This window comes from Argopecten irradians, chromosome 6 (assembly GCF_041381155.1).
Source record: "Argopecten irradians isolate NY chromosome 6, Ai_NY, whole genome shotgun sequence".
In the NCBI taxonomy this organism is placed as follows: domain Eukaryota; kingdom Metazoa; phylum Mollusca; class Bivalvia; order Pectinida; family Pectinidae; genus Argopecten; species Argopecten irradians.
In genome coordinates, this window is record NC_091139.1 from 40,561,304 (window position 1) to 40,578,264 (window position 16,961).

At 35.0% G+C, this 16,961-nt stretch overlaps 1 protein-coding gene across 2 annotated transcripts in view; it reads left to right on the forward strand.

The window, feature by feature from the left end:
- Positions 1-13,966, forward strand: part of LOC138325885 (regulating synaptic membrane exocytosis protein 2-like) — a 77,478-nt gene extending 63,512 nt beyond the window's left edge. The window contains exons 10-21 of one of the 2 annotated variants that reach the window (XM_069271862.1): positions 1,655-1,701; positions 2,051-2,142; positions 3,439-3,620; positions 4,369-4,462; positions 5,021-5,378; positions 6,907-7,011; positions 8,039-8,146; positions 8,777-8,879; positions 9,237-9,316; positions 9,751-9,864; positions 10,284-10,426; positions 11,483-13,966. In XM_069271862.1, the coding sequence (XP_069127963.1) occupies positions 1,655-1,701; positions 2,051-2,142; positions 3,439-3,620; positions 4,369-4,462; positions 5,021-5,378; positions 6,907-7,011; positions 8,039-8,146; positions 8,777-8,879; positions 9,237-9,316; positions 9,751-9,864; positions 10,284-10,426; positions 11,483-11,653 (1,597 nt within the window). In that variant the 3' untranslated portion in view covers positions 11,654-13,966. The remainder of the gene's footprint in view (positions 1-1,654; positions 1,702-2,050; positions 2,143-3,438; positions 3,621-4,368; positions 4,463-5,020; positions 5,379-6,906; positions 7,012-8,038; positions 8,147-8,776; positions 8,880-9,236; positions 9,317-9,750; positions 9,865-10,283; positions 10,427-11,482) is intronic. The other variant, XM_069271863.1, reaches the window with a different exon arrangement.
- The last annotated feature ends 2,995 nt before the right edge of the window (positions 13,967-16,961 follow it).

The following is a 16,961-nucleotide window of genomic DNA, read 5'->3' on the forward strand; positions in this document are numbered from 1 at the left end:
CCATTCACGCATGAAATCGGTTAGTTATCTATTTCTTCGACTAAATTCACCAGTTACTGGCTTGACCTATTATGCGTGTGAATGAATTTGATCATCATCGACAACAAGACAACTCAATTCCTAGATCCTACATGTAGTGTTTGGATGTTCAAGGTCCGAACTCTGTCTGCCACATTTCCCTCTCTCTAGCGATATAAAAGGTGCCAAACTGACGTACCCAATGTGATGCTATATATCTAGTGTATCTTCCAAAAAAGGAAGGGTAAGCGTAGTAGAGGAAATGGAGATTATTATTAATCTGCGATAAGAGAGCTGGATTGGTGGAGTATAAAGTGTTAGAATTCAGATCTTGATTTTCCAATACCCCCTCTCCTGCTTTATAAGATTGTCCTCCAATGCCTGCGGAGTACTACTGGTTTATAGCACGCATCACAACCTCGCTGAGTCACGACATCGACACAATTGCACAGATTCCGTGTAATGTTATGTAGAATTTATTATGTCGCTGCCTTTTTAGAATTTAGAGATATTGTTTTGGGGATATTGTTATACTAACGTCGAGGTGTGGAAGAAACTTTCGTACGTGGATATCTAGGTGAGCCTACCATAGAATATTACTGTTCTACATATAAAAAGTATAATCTGCTGCTTTTTTTTATTTCTACAAACAAACTAAAGTGATTTACTGTCAGAACCTGCCATAAACAAAACCAGCTGATTATCTAGGTTAACAAGATAACCGGCTCATTGATCAGGGAATGAAATGATTATGAAGCCGTTATCTGCCTAATGGGTTGATTTAATGATTTTATAACAGACTTCTAGAAACAGCCATTAATGTGGTGTAAGCCTGTGTTTTCTTTCCGGCTTAGTATATCCACAAAGCTGGCGGATTGTGTGACGAGTTTGGCCTGTTATTGTTGTTTTAAGCTGATATCATCATATGACTCGGTTATCGATCTGTCACCCGCCTACCGCTGTCACTGTCTTGGTACTTCATTTCTTGTGTTTTTATAGTAAATGATGTTCAACAATACATGCTGTGTATTGCAGTAGAATTGATAACAATTAGTTAGTATCCTTTCGGCGGTATTCCATAATAGAAGTAGGCGTAGCTGTCGATGGCACCCATACCCTATAGCTAGGAGAGATTCTGTAACAGGAGACGGAGCCAATCCTATTTCCATCGCATATACTTGTTTACAGGAATGTATCCACGTGCAGTAACGCCACTGCAGTTAAAATATAAGTTTTATAACAAGACGGTGTTCCAAATTTAGAATTGATGAAGTAAGGCTTAAAATAAAAATCGTTCTAACTTACAATGAGACTAGAAATAAAAAAAACCAACAACTGAACAACGTGTTCCTCGAGAGTTAGTGGCCTGTTCGTGTCTACTCGTGCTTTTCTTTGTACGTCCTATCAACAGCTAGGGTCATTTATAGTAATGCCTATTGTAGGAAATGTAGGGAAGCCGGAGTACCAGGGAAAAACGACCGCCCTATGGTCAGTCCCTGACAACTAATCCATGTGGGATTTGAATTCGAAACCCAGAGGTGGAAATATGTCGGAACAAATTTACCACTATGTCTCAGCAATCAATACGAGGTTTGACATGTCTGTTATAATTGCTGTATCGTTTATTCTTTTACAGTTACGGTATGGTTGACGTTACGGAGACAGCAGACGACACCGAGCAGGGTGAGTTTTTTTAATGTTTTTAATTATAACCTTATCTCCAATGACGCTTCTTTATTTCGAATGGTCTTCAGAGTCTATCACATTAACCTAAACGTTCCTTTCGAAGTTCTGTTTTTGTTTATTTTTTGTGCTAACATTAAGATACCGGCGACATTTTTAGATTGTTTTCAAGGTTGGATATATTTTTATCCATTCATTTTTATTTCTCTTTAATTTAGATCTGTATGATACGGTAGCCTGTATGATACAGAAGAATTAAAAGGCACTTACTACATTTATGACTGTTCATGTTTGCGGTCTATACAATTACCGCACTTACTACGTTGTATTTTATTTTAACCTTATCTAGACGGTAACCATTCCTGCGCGCAGCCTATACTATTACCGCCGTCCGTGCTGGCACTCAATAAACCAAAAAGACGAATGCTTCCTAAGACACCGGTACGTAATAATGCGTCACTGACGAGAATCTATAGAGACTCACTTTGAACTGAGTCGTAGTCATATATCAGTTTGATATTTGAGAATCACCATTTATTGCATTAAGAATGTATTCATCTGAGAAGTCAAAATTTTCTTGTTTCTTGTACATGTACTTAACTTTTTTCCTCTCATATAGATATTTTGCAAAATTGGAGCTCATACCTTAAAAGAAAATGGAAGAAAAAACATATGCCCGTGCGCTCGCTTTTGAGCTATTGTCACTCAAAGATACCTAATTGACATAATATTGGATTTTATGGGAATTATGCCGTTTTGACCATATACACAATAGATTAAAGACATAATTTCCTAATGAGGTGTTTGATATATATGGATGTGGAATTTTTTTTTTTTAAAGTATACAAGTTATGATTAATAAGACTCGTATTTTTTTTTCTCAGAATAACAACATACATATATATGTGTGTGTTATCCCTGACCCTTAATTTTGAGCTACAAAATGACCATTTTCAGCCATTTTGTCACATTTAACCCTGTATAGAAAAAGTTATTGTATTAAACACTTTTTAAATATTTTGTATATCTAAATCAGTCAGAAATTGGGGTCCGTGTGCTTACTTTTATGCCCCATTTAGATTTTATAAGTTTTTGATATTTCAGACTAAAAAATTAAAAATAGTCAAATTATCATTAAATGTTTAAAGTGACAAAAGTGTATCATTCCACATATTAATGCTCAAAATTTCAATTATCAAGACCCTAGTAAAAAAATAAGCATGATACAGCTAAAACTGCTGGCGAAGTGATAATTAAAGTAAAACAATTTAAGTGAAAATGGTAGAACTTTGGCTCTATTCAAAGCGAGAAAAGACACATTTTCAAAATGGCCGTCAAATGGCAACTTCCTACATATATTAATAAATTGTATATGAAAATATCATAACTTCTTTGATCTATGTGGAAACAAAACTTCAACGGGACTTAAACGTCAGTGGAATACATCCTTTAATTCATTTATTTAAAATTTGACATAAAACGGATACTGATTTGATACTCATCCTACGTTATCATAAATGTATACAAGTATGGTAGATATGAATCCATGATAACATATCTATCTGTCATGCACAAAGTCCGTAATATACTGAACCTCTTTGTTTTGTCTTCAAATGAAGTCTTAAAATTTTTAATCTTGGTTTTTGTAAGACAAAATTCATGAAATTAAATTATCACTATAGAATAAATGAATGTGTCCCTACTTTCATAATTCATCGTTTGCTTTTTATTTTTCAGATTGAGATGAAGAAGGACGAACGTTTAGTGAGTGGGAAGCTACAGATGAGCGTAGCCTACTCCGACTCCGAGGAGTGTCTGTCTGTCACCCTGGTGCTGGCTGACGACCTACGACATCCTGGACACACGGAGGAGGCCATCATAAATCCAATCGCGCTGGTTCACCTACTGCCAGGCAGAGGGTAAATCTCCTTGAATACCAAACAACTATCCTCGACAAGATTATAAACTGTTGGTTCCAAAATGTGAAACAACTGTCGTACAGAAAATTCTCAAATTTAGAATGCTGAATAACTGCGGTATAGAGGATTTTAAAATCTGAACGACTCTTGCAAGGAAATTCAAAAATGTAAAACAACTGTCATAAAGAAAAAGACGTATATAAGATTCTAAAATGCTGATCAACTGCCGTAGAACAGATTTATTAAATATTACTTTGTGCATCATCTTGTTTAATCTGTCGCTAAATGTTTGGATAATGTTTAATTGTTTTCTGTCCTTGTCTTCACCTTTTGTGTACTTATTTAAGTTATGTTTAATCTGTCTTTGAATTGTTTGATGATACTGTTTATAATTCTATGTGTTTTAAAGTGAACTTTGTGTGTTGGTGGGGAAGTTAAAAATCCTCTTTGATATATTTTTAACTTTGTGGCCCTGTTCTATCGAACCCCCACCTTAATATCAATATTGAGATGTTTTAGATTATGTTATGTTTCATAATATTTTAACATAATTCTATAAAACTGAATTATGTGTCAATTTGTTTGCATAGTGTCAATTTGTTTGCATAATATTTGTTTTATTACTTTGATATGAGTTTTATATAATTTTTATAATAAATATGTCACCTTATGGTGGCCATTTTCAATTCATTTAACTCTTTGTTTTCTGTATGTGGAGTGTGCATAAAATTCTATTCTGTAATTCCAGCTTCTATCCACCTTATGAGACTATACCGCAGTTCAATACGTCATCGCCTCGGTGGAACGAGACGTTTAACATACTGGAAATCAGCCCTAATGAGGTATGTTCAATGTTTATATAATCTCTAGATGCAATTTATTTTCGTAAATTTTGCGAATAAAGGAAATTCGGGAATGTTCCTCTCCGCAAAATAATATCTTATTCAATATATTGTATTGTTTTTCCATTAATATTTAAATCCACGATCTTTGCGCATTTGTTTTGAGAAGAAAATCCCGAAAATATATAGCCGTGAAAGACAGGTGATCTATATTTAAAGCCGTGAAAGACAAGTGATTTATATTAATATCCGTGAAAGACAGGTGATTCATATTAATTGTACTTTGCATTTTGTTGCTTTTAAATAGTTTGAAAAGTCGATCGAAATCTTCTAAGTTTTATCAGTGTATGTGTTTGTAGATCCCAACTAGTCCATATTAAAATTAGATAGTTGTTATCGCTACTATCTTAATATCATCACTAGTCTTTCACCTATAAGTTATGAGGATTAAAATAAAACGATGTATTATCAAGATATGTAAATTTGTAGTATACCATGTATTGTTTGATTTATTTATTCCTTGATTGTTATAATCCGTTGTCTAATCTATTTCAACAGATAAACGACAAGTCTATAGAGATTACTCTATGGGACCAGAAGCAGTCAACAGACATGTTCCTAGGAGAAGTACTTCTAGACCTAGTTGATGCCAACATAAAGGACGAGATCGTCACCTACGACCTACAAGACCACGACGACAACAGCTCGCCCCTCCCCCGGAGGAGGAGGAAGGAGTCGGGCTCCGACGCCACAACAACCAGTCAAATAAGTCCCATGACAACAACAATAGACACGTCAAGTAACTGGTCAACTAGTCCTAGCCGTTTGTCCATCCAAAATTTAAATACTGAGGGAGGCAGACAGACGAAAGAAGAGCGGAATTCCTGGTCTTCCCCCTTACGTAACCGACATTCTCGTAAGTGTGTGTTTTAAATATAATTTACTAAATCTATATCAATCAGTCACTGAATAGTCTGGTCAGTTTCGCTGATCAAAAGTTTCGTGAATTTTACTACAAACCAGAAAATTCAATTTTAACAAATAAAAGACTCGTGATTCGGTACACAAGATAAGTGTACATATGATTTATCAATTAGTCACTATTTTGCTGATGAAGTTTGCACGACCACGTCAGTGTCCCGTGAAATGTTAAACGACACTTTGAAAATGTCTGCAACTCTTTATTAATGGATTTCTTATTTCTATTGTACAAGCATGTTGCATAGGGAAAAAACAACAATAAAAAAACTAAAAATACGCTTGAGCTCAATTAGATTTATACTATATACTATACCTCATAAAACGCAACATCTGCAAACGATTCCCTGGCGATTTACTTGAAGGATCAAAAGGAGGAAATCGCGATTGTGCCTCCTCACGAAATTAACAATCATATTATATACAATCATGACCCTCTGTGGACAGACACTCTCCTTGAGAAGAGTTATTTTCCAGGGAGACAATTCTAGAAGTATCCAGACACAAAGGGACATACTTAATTTTTAATAAGAAAAAAAACTCAAATTAATTCATTTTGTTATTTGTCTGGTTAAAGAACTCATGAATATGTTTCCCAAAAACGTTGCTAAATTCGTCGGACTGTAAAAAATAAGCAACAGTTGCATTTGTTGGTTCACGTTTAGACGACGTTCACCTCCGGTCGCGCAGGGCTTCCCATGGTGCCCTTGGGTTATTTCCCTCGCCTCCCAAATGTCATGTGATCAAGTTAATCCAATCAGAACATTCTAAATGAAAGTGGGGTATAATACATGTAATATATTTCATGTGCATGACATTATATGTATATCATTTTATTACCTTGGGAGTATGTTTCTGGTGAAAGGATTTGGTATTGGTGACGGATTAATAACGTGATATTCCATACACAATGTAGATAAATATTCTTTCGAAATAATTTCAGATATTTCATTTTTGTCAAGTTATATCATTTGACTGTTTTAAAAAAAGTCACAAACGAACGACTCAAAATTATCACGGCAATATATTCCTTAGTACACCTACCGAGATATATTGCAAAATGGCCGCTGTAAATGTTTTTGTTATGGTCTTAATTTTATGGTTACAGTCAATGGAAAGAAAATGAAATAATAAAAAAGTAAGAGGTTTCAGCTTGTAACGTTTGCAAAACTGGTTAAATCCGTTTGATTAAAAAAATCAGGAATGTTTTAAAAAGTGTTTATAGTAAGGTAATAGGGGTGACCTTTCTTTTGCGAACTGTCAAGCTACTTTATATATTCAAGTCTGAGTGTTTTATTTGATTTATCTATTCACCTACTAACGCGTTATTTCGTTACTGTGACAAATACATAACAAGACATAATCCAGCCCACTCATTGAAAGGACCAGTGAGCTAAGTAAAGAAATGACACGAGGTTTAGGAACAAGGGGGCTGATATTATCGGTGTTACTGTTTGCTGTTTCAGTACCCCGTAGTGGAAGCTTCAGCTCAAAGATAAAACAGAAACTGGTGGTGGCAGTGTCGAGAATGTCGTCTACGTTTGCTAGCAGCGAACGACGGTTAAGTTTGCGTATGTAACATATCGATCTTTAGTAAGGTTTATCATAATGACAGATAGACAGATTTATTTAGAGAGTACAGCAGGTATCAGTGGGAACGTGTTCTTTGTTTGCTTCTGTAATTCAAACTTGCTTGTAACGAGCATTTTTGTTGGATTAAACATTTGTCATTATCTCTTAAATTAACAAATGAAATTCCATTTTGTAACGTCACCTGTGATAGGCTGGTGCTACAGCCTAATGATTTCTAAATCCTTTTAAAAGGAAATGGGCCAAATGGGCCACGGAAACCAGAGTGTTACTCCAATCATAACTCTCACAAATAATACATCTTAAACCAACATGTATAACGTCCAGAGAGCGATATGTCAAAATTGGAAAAAAATGAATTTTCTGCGTTCAAAAGTTCAAAGGGTGAATGGTACATTTATATTTTTTGGTGAATGTTTTTTTTTTAATCTCACTCTTATTTTTTGAATGTCTAATTATTTACGAAAGTAATATCTCACTTTGCATTTATTGGATTGACGTTCTTACCAAACAACTTTATTTTTCATATTGGTTTTGTGGTTAAAATAGCAAGACCTTATCTAGAACACGCCTGTTGAAGAGTGTTTTGGGAGAACGACCAGCTTCGGCTATAAAACAAACTCCCAGCGCCATGTTACTCTTAATAAATCTATCGGGATATCATACTAATGTTTGTAACTAACAACTTCCTTAAAACTTCGCCGGTCGCAGACAGTTCTCATGTGCCACATATTTATCACTTCAAACAATTTATATCGTTTAAACATCGATTCGTTAGGATCCAGTGTTATCTGAAATGCTTACGTCCACATTACGTTAGATTACTATATTTAAAAAAAAAAAAAAAAAAAAAAAAAAAAAACCCGAAATTTTAAACGAAAGGTTGTTGGTTGCATCGACGGACAAGATATATGTACTATTGTTGTCTTGTGTATAGAAACAATGTGGGATCTATTTGAATGTTCGTAGTAATGTTTTTGTATAAAGTGTGTGTCCTTTGTTTTACAGAGGAAGATAAGATAACTCCTAATCTGAGTCACAGTGCAGAAGCCATGTTGGGGTATATAGTGCCACCCATAGCTTTGTCGCCCAGACACTCGACTGACCAGTGCAAACGTACGGAGTATTCTTACTACTTCTTGCAAAGTACAAATACTGTATCTCCAGTCAGAATGACGATATAAAATATTTAAAATCTAAATACCACAAAGCGATGTTCAATAAGTCAAACGAATGCATTATTTTCACTCAGTTTGGAAAATGCTTTTGTTGAAATCCAGCGCTTGTATATAAGTTCAACTGGGGAAGAAGGGGAGAGGGCACCCGTCTGTCCAACTAGAGTTTGGTAGCTATTTGGTGGCTTCTTTTTCTAAATCTATTCTTTTTTCATCGAGAAAAATATGTATACAGAATTGAGATATCCTGGAAACTTTGTGTTCCGTGTTTATATTGTCACGACTTATTAGTTAGAAAAGTCATTGTTATCGGGGTTAATGGGTACAGGCCAATGTCATCACTGCTATCCTTAAAAAATACTACCAGCATTCTGTTTGTTATAATCAAGGATTAAATCAATGAATCAGCTGAAGAATCTCTGTGATATATCTTTCCGCCCTATCGTATTTGATAAATTGCGGAATATTACGATATTGTTTGGATGTATTATTTCATTAATGTAAGCCTGTTAATTTTTTTCATATGTATGATTGATAAACTATATATATATGATTTATTTTTAATTCTTAGGACAAATGTTAGAATTAGGCAACGCAGCGCGATCAAACACGTGTAGTGAAACAGGGGCGAGTATTTACGAGGACAACTCGGATTTGGATGACATGGGTAAAAGGTGAGGAACAAATATTGCAATTACCATTACATCGTCTACGGGATTGGTTCTTATGTAATACAGATTGGTCATAATAACATAAGATGTTGAAATATGTTCTTTAAACTAAAAACACAACAGAATTTCTTATAACTTGACTTGTCTTCATTAGTGTTTTGAAACTTTTCATACAGATGAGTGTTTCATTTTATTTTCAGAAGGCGATGTATGAAAACGAATTATTTTTTAGTGATAAATTCCTAATACTATACCCTACAAATGGCCGTACCACTGTCTCAGTAGAAGACAACGCTTCAGACAGCGTCGACAAGTATGAGTCTGTAGATTATCTGATACCATTGTTAAATCTGTTTTCAGGTTTGGATCTTCTTCCCCAGATGGCGATGATGTAGCCTCAATGCTGGGCCCAGCTCAAGTACCACCTAAACCTGCTTCAGGTATTAAATCCAAGCACAACTCCATGATAAGTCTTTTCAATGCTTTACAGTTGACGGATGTGGATGTCTACTATCATACTGGTGGCGGTGTGCCAGTTTCGTACGGTGCATATATAATGAGTTTATTCCACCTATAACTGTTCACGACTATTCGCGTATTGCTGTGATTGCGCATGGAGATATTTTATGTAAATGAAATAAGCATAACCAGAAATGCAAACGTTCTATCACCAAAATCAGACATAAAACATTAATGCTCAGACCGAGATTTTCTGTAAACTGTATTTGGTTTGTTAGTGTGTTTTTAGTAATCGGCATGCGTTAGAGTCTCAACAGCACATACCTGCCCGGTAACGTTTTCACCAGCTGTTGCAGTTTTTGTTCCAGAACGAGGCATCAAGTGTTTAATATCTAATGAACTATTTGATTTACAGAACAATCAGTGTGTGGTGATATTCGTCTGGGCCTGACGGTGACCCAGGGTAAACTAGAGATCGACATTATCTGTGTGACGGGGCTCCTGAGGGAGAGTGAAAACGCACCTCCAGGTTAGATACACAATATAACGTCTCCTGGAGAGAGAATAAGGCATGCTAACATTCATGTGATATTGAACCGTAATTTGATATACAAGTTCAATTTACTTTTTTTACAACATAATTCATGCATGTTTATTGATATTTTTACTTAAAGAATCGTGTTTTGTAACCACTTATTATATCAAGGTTTCATATTAGATATGGCAGTATTATATTTCCTGGATTGATACACTAATGCTGATTAGATTTTAGTGAGACTAAATGTTAAATGTCTCACGAACGACTAATACATTGCCACGAAAATGAAGCAGCTTATATCCAGTCATTAAATTCTTCCTGGTGTTACCCAATTCCGTATACACGTTCAACATCGAATCGTAATAGTCTTACACTGCAGCATATGAATAACGTTCTATCTTTACTTTCAGATACGTATGTGAAGACGTACTTAGTGGAAGGTTCAAAGGTCATTCAGAAAAAGAAAACATCGATCAGTAAAGCTTCATACGAGCCTTCCTTTAATCGTAAAATCAAGTATTCTGCCTGCAACATCCACGGCAGACATATCAAGGTAATTTTTCCACAAAACTTTTATTTATCATTACCGAGAGGGACTGAATTTCAGTATTTTGCAATTAAGTTAATTTAAATTTTCGCGCGAACTTTAAATTCTCATGAAGAGACTGACACAGACAGTTATACAATGCGCGATAAGTGGAAATTGCGAAAGTATCTCTCGGCAAAATTGAGTACTATACAACACTACTATACCGCTCTACCTAAGGCCATTATGTTCTGATTGGGGAAAATACCAAAGTTTGTCTACCGATATAGTTTATAACTTAATGGACATGATGGGACTTCAACATCAACAGTTGTTCTTAACATTATTATTCTTGTTTGGAGACTTTTCATTTCTGCAAAGTAACTTGAACATACTAACATGTTGTTTATCTCTCACTTTTTAAAATTTTAATACAACTGTTCCCTGGTCTATACAAATGTTTACTTTTTAAATTGCACGTAGTTTGCATATAGTGCACTATCCAAGTGTCTTTTATCGACATGACTAAATGTAGAATTTGTATGTGAAAGTGGTACTGTTCCGTAATTAACGTTCGACCTTACTAGAAGTTGTTTTTCTATATATGAAGAATGATGAACAACTGCAGAAGTATTCATCGCTACCGTTAATACAGAATTTTATTGATGCAGACGTAGATTTTATACTACACTGACATTTGTTATGTTGACATGAACAGTATTATGTCCTCGATTCCTTTTTCCAAACTAAATGTTTACTCCATTAATTTGTGTTTATATGTTCGACAAATACATTATTGCTCATCTCTCGTAAACATCTGGTAATTTGTTTTCATTGGCCATTACGCGTTAACCAATTCATTGTAAATGCTTTCTTTACTGGCCCTAGATAATTCCGCTGTGGGTTTTTTTTAGTGATCACGCCTTTTAAACATGTTTTGTACTTTCTTCACTATTAAATAAATTAGTTTTCCTCCCTCGGTTTCTGAAAGTCAATTGCCGCATAATATGGTGGCATAATACCCTTGAAAACAAATGGGCGCACATCTACGAGATTATAAGATATCTTTGTTGTGTTTAATAGGTGAAGATCTGGGCCAGACAAGGTGCTTTTGACAAGAAGTTGTGTCTGGGTGAGACCGTTATTAAATTAGACGGCATCGACCTTGGTCAGCATTCACACACGCTCAGTTGGTACAAGTTATTTCCGCAGGGTGCTACTGACTTTAGTTCTAACGAATCTCTCAGCTTCTGATCGAAAACAAGTCTTTAATTTACATTTATATTTTTAATTGCCTGGAACTTGTACATGTAGTGATGGTGATTGTACGATGTATTGATGTGTCTACAGTACGACGAAAGTATTTTTCTATTTTTCAGCAGTATTTAATGTTATTGAGCATCCTCGATACTCCAAAGGTTACTACCACTGTCGTTATATCGACTCCCGCATTGTGTCGTAGTAATAGGAAAGATATGTGAAAGACAACAGATGAGATAGATAACTTGTTCGTTTGTTGTTAATCAAAGGAAATCAGTTGACCAAACAATGGTACAGTGTTGTCGTTTTGGGCGACGCTTTCTGTACTCTTCAAAATAAGTCTCTTTCTCATGAGCTGCCTTCAGCTTTACTATGAAATAGGTCAGGAGTGGATATAACGACAGTGATAGTAACCTCTGGAGTGTCGAGAAGAGCTACTGAGGTGCAGGGAACCTTGGAGTGAAGATTGCTTTAAAATTCAAATGGTATATTTTGTACTTCACATATATGTCTTTAACTAACTCTTAAAGGTTTTATTTTTTTCTATAAACTTGTTATATTATGATATGTATACACGAATCAAATCAAAGTGCTCAAATTTGATCAATGTACGTGATAGACTTATTTTCATTCACAATCGAAGGTCAAATTGCCTCTAAGCTCCTTATTGAATTTAAGTCGTCTTTATCAAGGTTACTAACATATTCTTTTCTTCAACTCGAAGACTTTCTATTATATTTTTAGAGTAAAATAGTCATATAAACATTCGTTTTGGTTAATAGATGTCTTGTTGAATACAGAGTATTCTATATATATATTGTTCAACTCATTCAATACTGAAGCTCCCTTCTATAATCAATATTGGAACTTATTTGATACATATTTTCGCCTTCCAACCTATACCTACTTAGTACATGTAAACGTTCTTATTTTGGTTCAATCAAATATGTTAGCGCAATCATGGATTCCTGAAATAAATAATTACCCTGTCAGACTTGAAAAATATCAAAGCAACAGGCTCAATCAAATTTTAGCGAAAACATCCCAGCGCGAAATGCTGTGAAATATTATAAACGCTAAAATATGTACGTTTACAGTACATGTATATTTCTAGCTGTTTTGTCGTGTTCCGTCTTTTATTTTTTTTCCTTGTACAATTATTTAATTCTTTCACTCCTGAAGACAAAAGTTGAACTCTTCGAAGTTGGAACAGTCCATTTTGAAGATTTAGTAAGAATAAGCTTTATAAAGGCATCATAGTGTGCACGACCTTTTTCTTCTTATACTGTAAAGGTCCTGGGATCGCTGAGAAAGGATACGAACAAATAGATATTATTGAACGTAACACGCGTTCACGCGCAATATTTTTTGTGTATAGTAAATATTACTGGTGATCGCATTAACTTTTTTATTAACATCCAATACTATTGCCTTCGCACGCAATCATTATTCGTTCACACGCAATAGTATAGTATTCACATATAATGTTATTGCGTATGAACGTTTATTGCGTTCACACGCAATAGTATTGTGTTCACATGTAATATTATTGCGTGTGAACAACGTTTATTGCGTTCACACGCAATAGTATTGTGTTCACATGTAATGTTATTGCGTTTGAACAACGTTTATTGCGTTCACACGCGATAGTATTGTGTTCACATGTAATGTTATTGCGTGTGAACAACGTTTATTGCGTTCACACGCGATAGTATTGTGTTCACATGTAATATTATTGCGTGTGAACAACGTTTATTGCGTTCACACGCGATAGTATTGTGTTCACATGTAATGTTATTGCGTATGAACAACGTTTATTGCGTTCACACGCGATAGTTATGTGTTCACATGTAATGTTATTGCGTGTGAACAACGTTTATTGCGTTCACACGCGATAGTATTGTGTTCACATGTAATGTTATTGCGTGTGAACAACGTTTATTGCGTTCACACGCGATAGTTATGTGTTCACATGTAATGTTATTGCGTGTGAACAACGTTTATTGCGTTCACACGCGATAGTATTGTGTTCACATGTAATGTTATTGCGCGTGAACGGTTATTGCGTTGACACACAATAACGTTATCATTTTTTCCATGTCCTTTTCCAGCCACCGTACGATTCGAACCTACTTAATGAATTGATTTAAGCATTCAGAATGAATTGATTTAAGCATATCTGCGACGGACATGTTTTACTATGTACAGTACTGTACACATAATGTATTTCATACCTTTGTTTGTTAACATGTTATTTTGATTAAGTTTAATTAAATATTTTGATGTAATAAAATATGTAAACATAAATGAATGGACCTCCATGTCTTCATTTTTTTTAAATCATTCAAATTGACATATCAAACTTTGTGACTGAAAGCAAAACTAATTTCAGAAATCACGATAGCTTACATACCTGTGTGTAATCGTATCAGATATCCTTTCAGACACAAAATAATTCCCCAAAACAAAGTACCAAAGGATCTGAGAAATTGTATGTAATGGTATAAATGCGCCATTTTGGTCAGACAAGAAGTTTGTTTTGTATTCATTCTGTATGTCAAAATCTTTCAGTGTTTTGAAAGGTGTGTCAAGGATAGCTATGATAATCCCCACAAAAAGTGAATAAAAGCGAATATCACGATTTAGCTGGGCAGGTTGATACAATTCACTTATTTATCAATACTTCCCAAATGTTATGTCCAGTGACAAATACGGTGAAATTTAGAGATATTATCCCGGCGAAAAATAGCCAGCTATTCACAGAAAATATACTTTTTCACCTTAGTAAGTGTTTCTTTTAAAACAGAAAAAAAAGATAAGTTTGCTTGTTTTAACCCTTTTGACAAATGTCAAATACAATGAATCATTATTGCTTTACATTGACACATTTGAACAATTGTGGACTAGAATGCATTGATGAATCGTTGTATACTATAAGACTCTTTCATATGTGAATATGAAGGATAGGGATATTCTATCCGAGGGTCACAAAATGTGGTAAAACCCGAGGCTTGAAAGAGTATTTTTCTTTCATACCTCGACGTTTTATTGCAATTTTAAAACTACAATATCCCGCCATTTTGAAATAAATTCGAAGAAATCCACGACTGAAAGTCATTTTTCCATAAATGAAAAATTGTGTGATATTTTCAACACAATCCGTTCTTTGCATCTTTTATAGTAAAACCAGTAAAGTTTGTAAAAAAAAAAACAAAAAATTACCGAGGAAATAGAAATTTGGTAGACGCCTTGACGTCACGTGGCTTTAATTTGTATGGGTAGCCTCAGGCGATATGAGTGTATTGCACTAGACCAGCCAGTATTACACCCGTAGGTATGAAAGAAATAACATTACTGAGTAGGTGAGAAGATGATAAATGAAGGTCAATAATTAACTTCTGCAAACCAGCTTATTTTCACTTTTTTTTTTATTCCTTATGACTTTTTATGGCCATATACGTTCGCAGATTTCGACTCATATGGTTCAACTTTCGATTTTCCGCGATTTTCAATAAGTTAAAAAAATCGTTCGCGAAAACGAATGGATAAACAGTGTATTATGTTTAGCTGATTCACACTTTGAATGACGACTTAATGTAAGTACAATCAAATACAGTCAATCTCAACTGCTTCTTACATCGTAAGTCAAGTAGTGAAGAAACTTACGATGACCATATTAGTTTTGGTACACACAGTTAGGCCTCTTATAAACATTCTGCATTAGACGGGGGAATTACATGCAATCAAACGCCTATAAAACCATTAAAGTGAGTTTGATAAAATAAAAAAACAAATCTAAAAGAGCACAACCGAAATATTCTCATAATTGTGCACCATAATCAAATCTCAGGAGAACCAAGGTGCACGTCTACCAGGATCCCATATATATAGCAATACCAAAGTTAATTAAATTCTACAAAATATGTCTGAATCCACTATACGCGAAAGGAGATTTATTAACAACTTATTCTGTACTGTATATATGATACGTTTAATTGTCTTTGAACACATTTCAAGTCGAATATTATAGCGCGTCGGTTGATTATCACTGCGCCAGACGGAAAAATAGCGAAATGAATCTTCACTGTTTACATATTTTACGCAGGAAATCCTGCATTCGTTTGGTGTTATAACATCCTCGTATGCCATTGATATAAATTCGTACAATATTACTGTTATAGAAACTTTGAATTTTTGTTTGCCTTTAATTGGGGATATTGCAGAACCCTATAGTATACTCAACACCCCTTTATGTCTGTTCTATGTTCTATGTAACAAATTTTATATAAAAAAATGATCTGTCAAGTAGTTTCGGAGGAGTTCGTCTTCAGACAGACACACAGACAACCTTCCAGTATACACTTCGTTGCGAATAAAATGACAACCACTCATAATACTATAACCTACTGGTATACATATTCAAAACATTCTTACATTGTTGCTTTGATTGAAATATAAATAAAGGTTCCCCAATAAGTGACTGTTGTTTATCATGTTTATCAAAAATCGATCGAGTTAGTTGATTTTCAAATTTTGAAAAGACACGAGCTTTAACGAGTGTCTTTTAAAGATTTGAAAATTAACTAACGAAAGTCTAGATAAACATGATAAACAACAGTCACGCGTTGAGGAACTTATTTATCCCATAACTTTAACTCTATATTTATACCGTGGTGACCATTTTCTCGTCGTCATTCAGGGAAACTTACCACCATACAATTTGCAGTGATATCTTCCCGCCATCAAATATAGTGCCTTAATAGAGAGCAAATAATCTATTGTTTAATACTTTGAATATACAATGCTATTTAAAAGAAAATGCTGGCCCTGCAGGTAGGGCGTTAGACTTGTACCTGCTGCCCCTATTGCATGATCGTAAAAGGCGACTACATTTAGGATCTTATCTTTTCTCTTCTTCCTAACTGACTTTATCTTTCCTAATGCCTCCCTTGGCACTGCCTCACTTTTGGCCTTGAGTTGAGCGTTCGCCCGTGTGAGGAAGGCTCTGGGTCCTGTCCCCTGGCCGAGACACACTAAAGTCTATAAAAGTGATAGTTTCTGCTCCTGCTTAGCGCTCAGCATACAGGGAGTGGGACGACTGGTTCGCCTGTTGTCAGTATAATGTGACCGGGTGGGGTGTGTTGCTTGGTGTCTTCGGCGGCATGCTTCAGTGCTATAGCACTATAAAAAGGGCAAAAGTTCCACTATACAAGAAGACACAACATGAATATACCGCAGTCTCTTAAAACATGCACCTCGCACAACATTCACGCAACACACCGCATACATGGGAGGCCGTCCT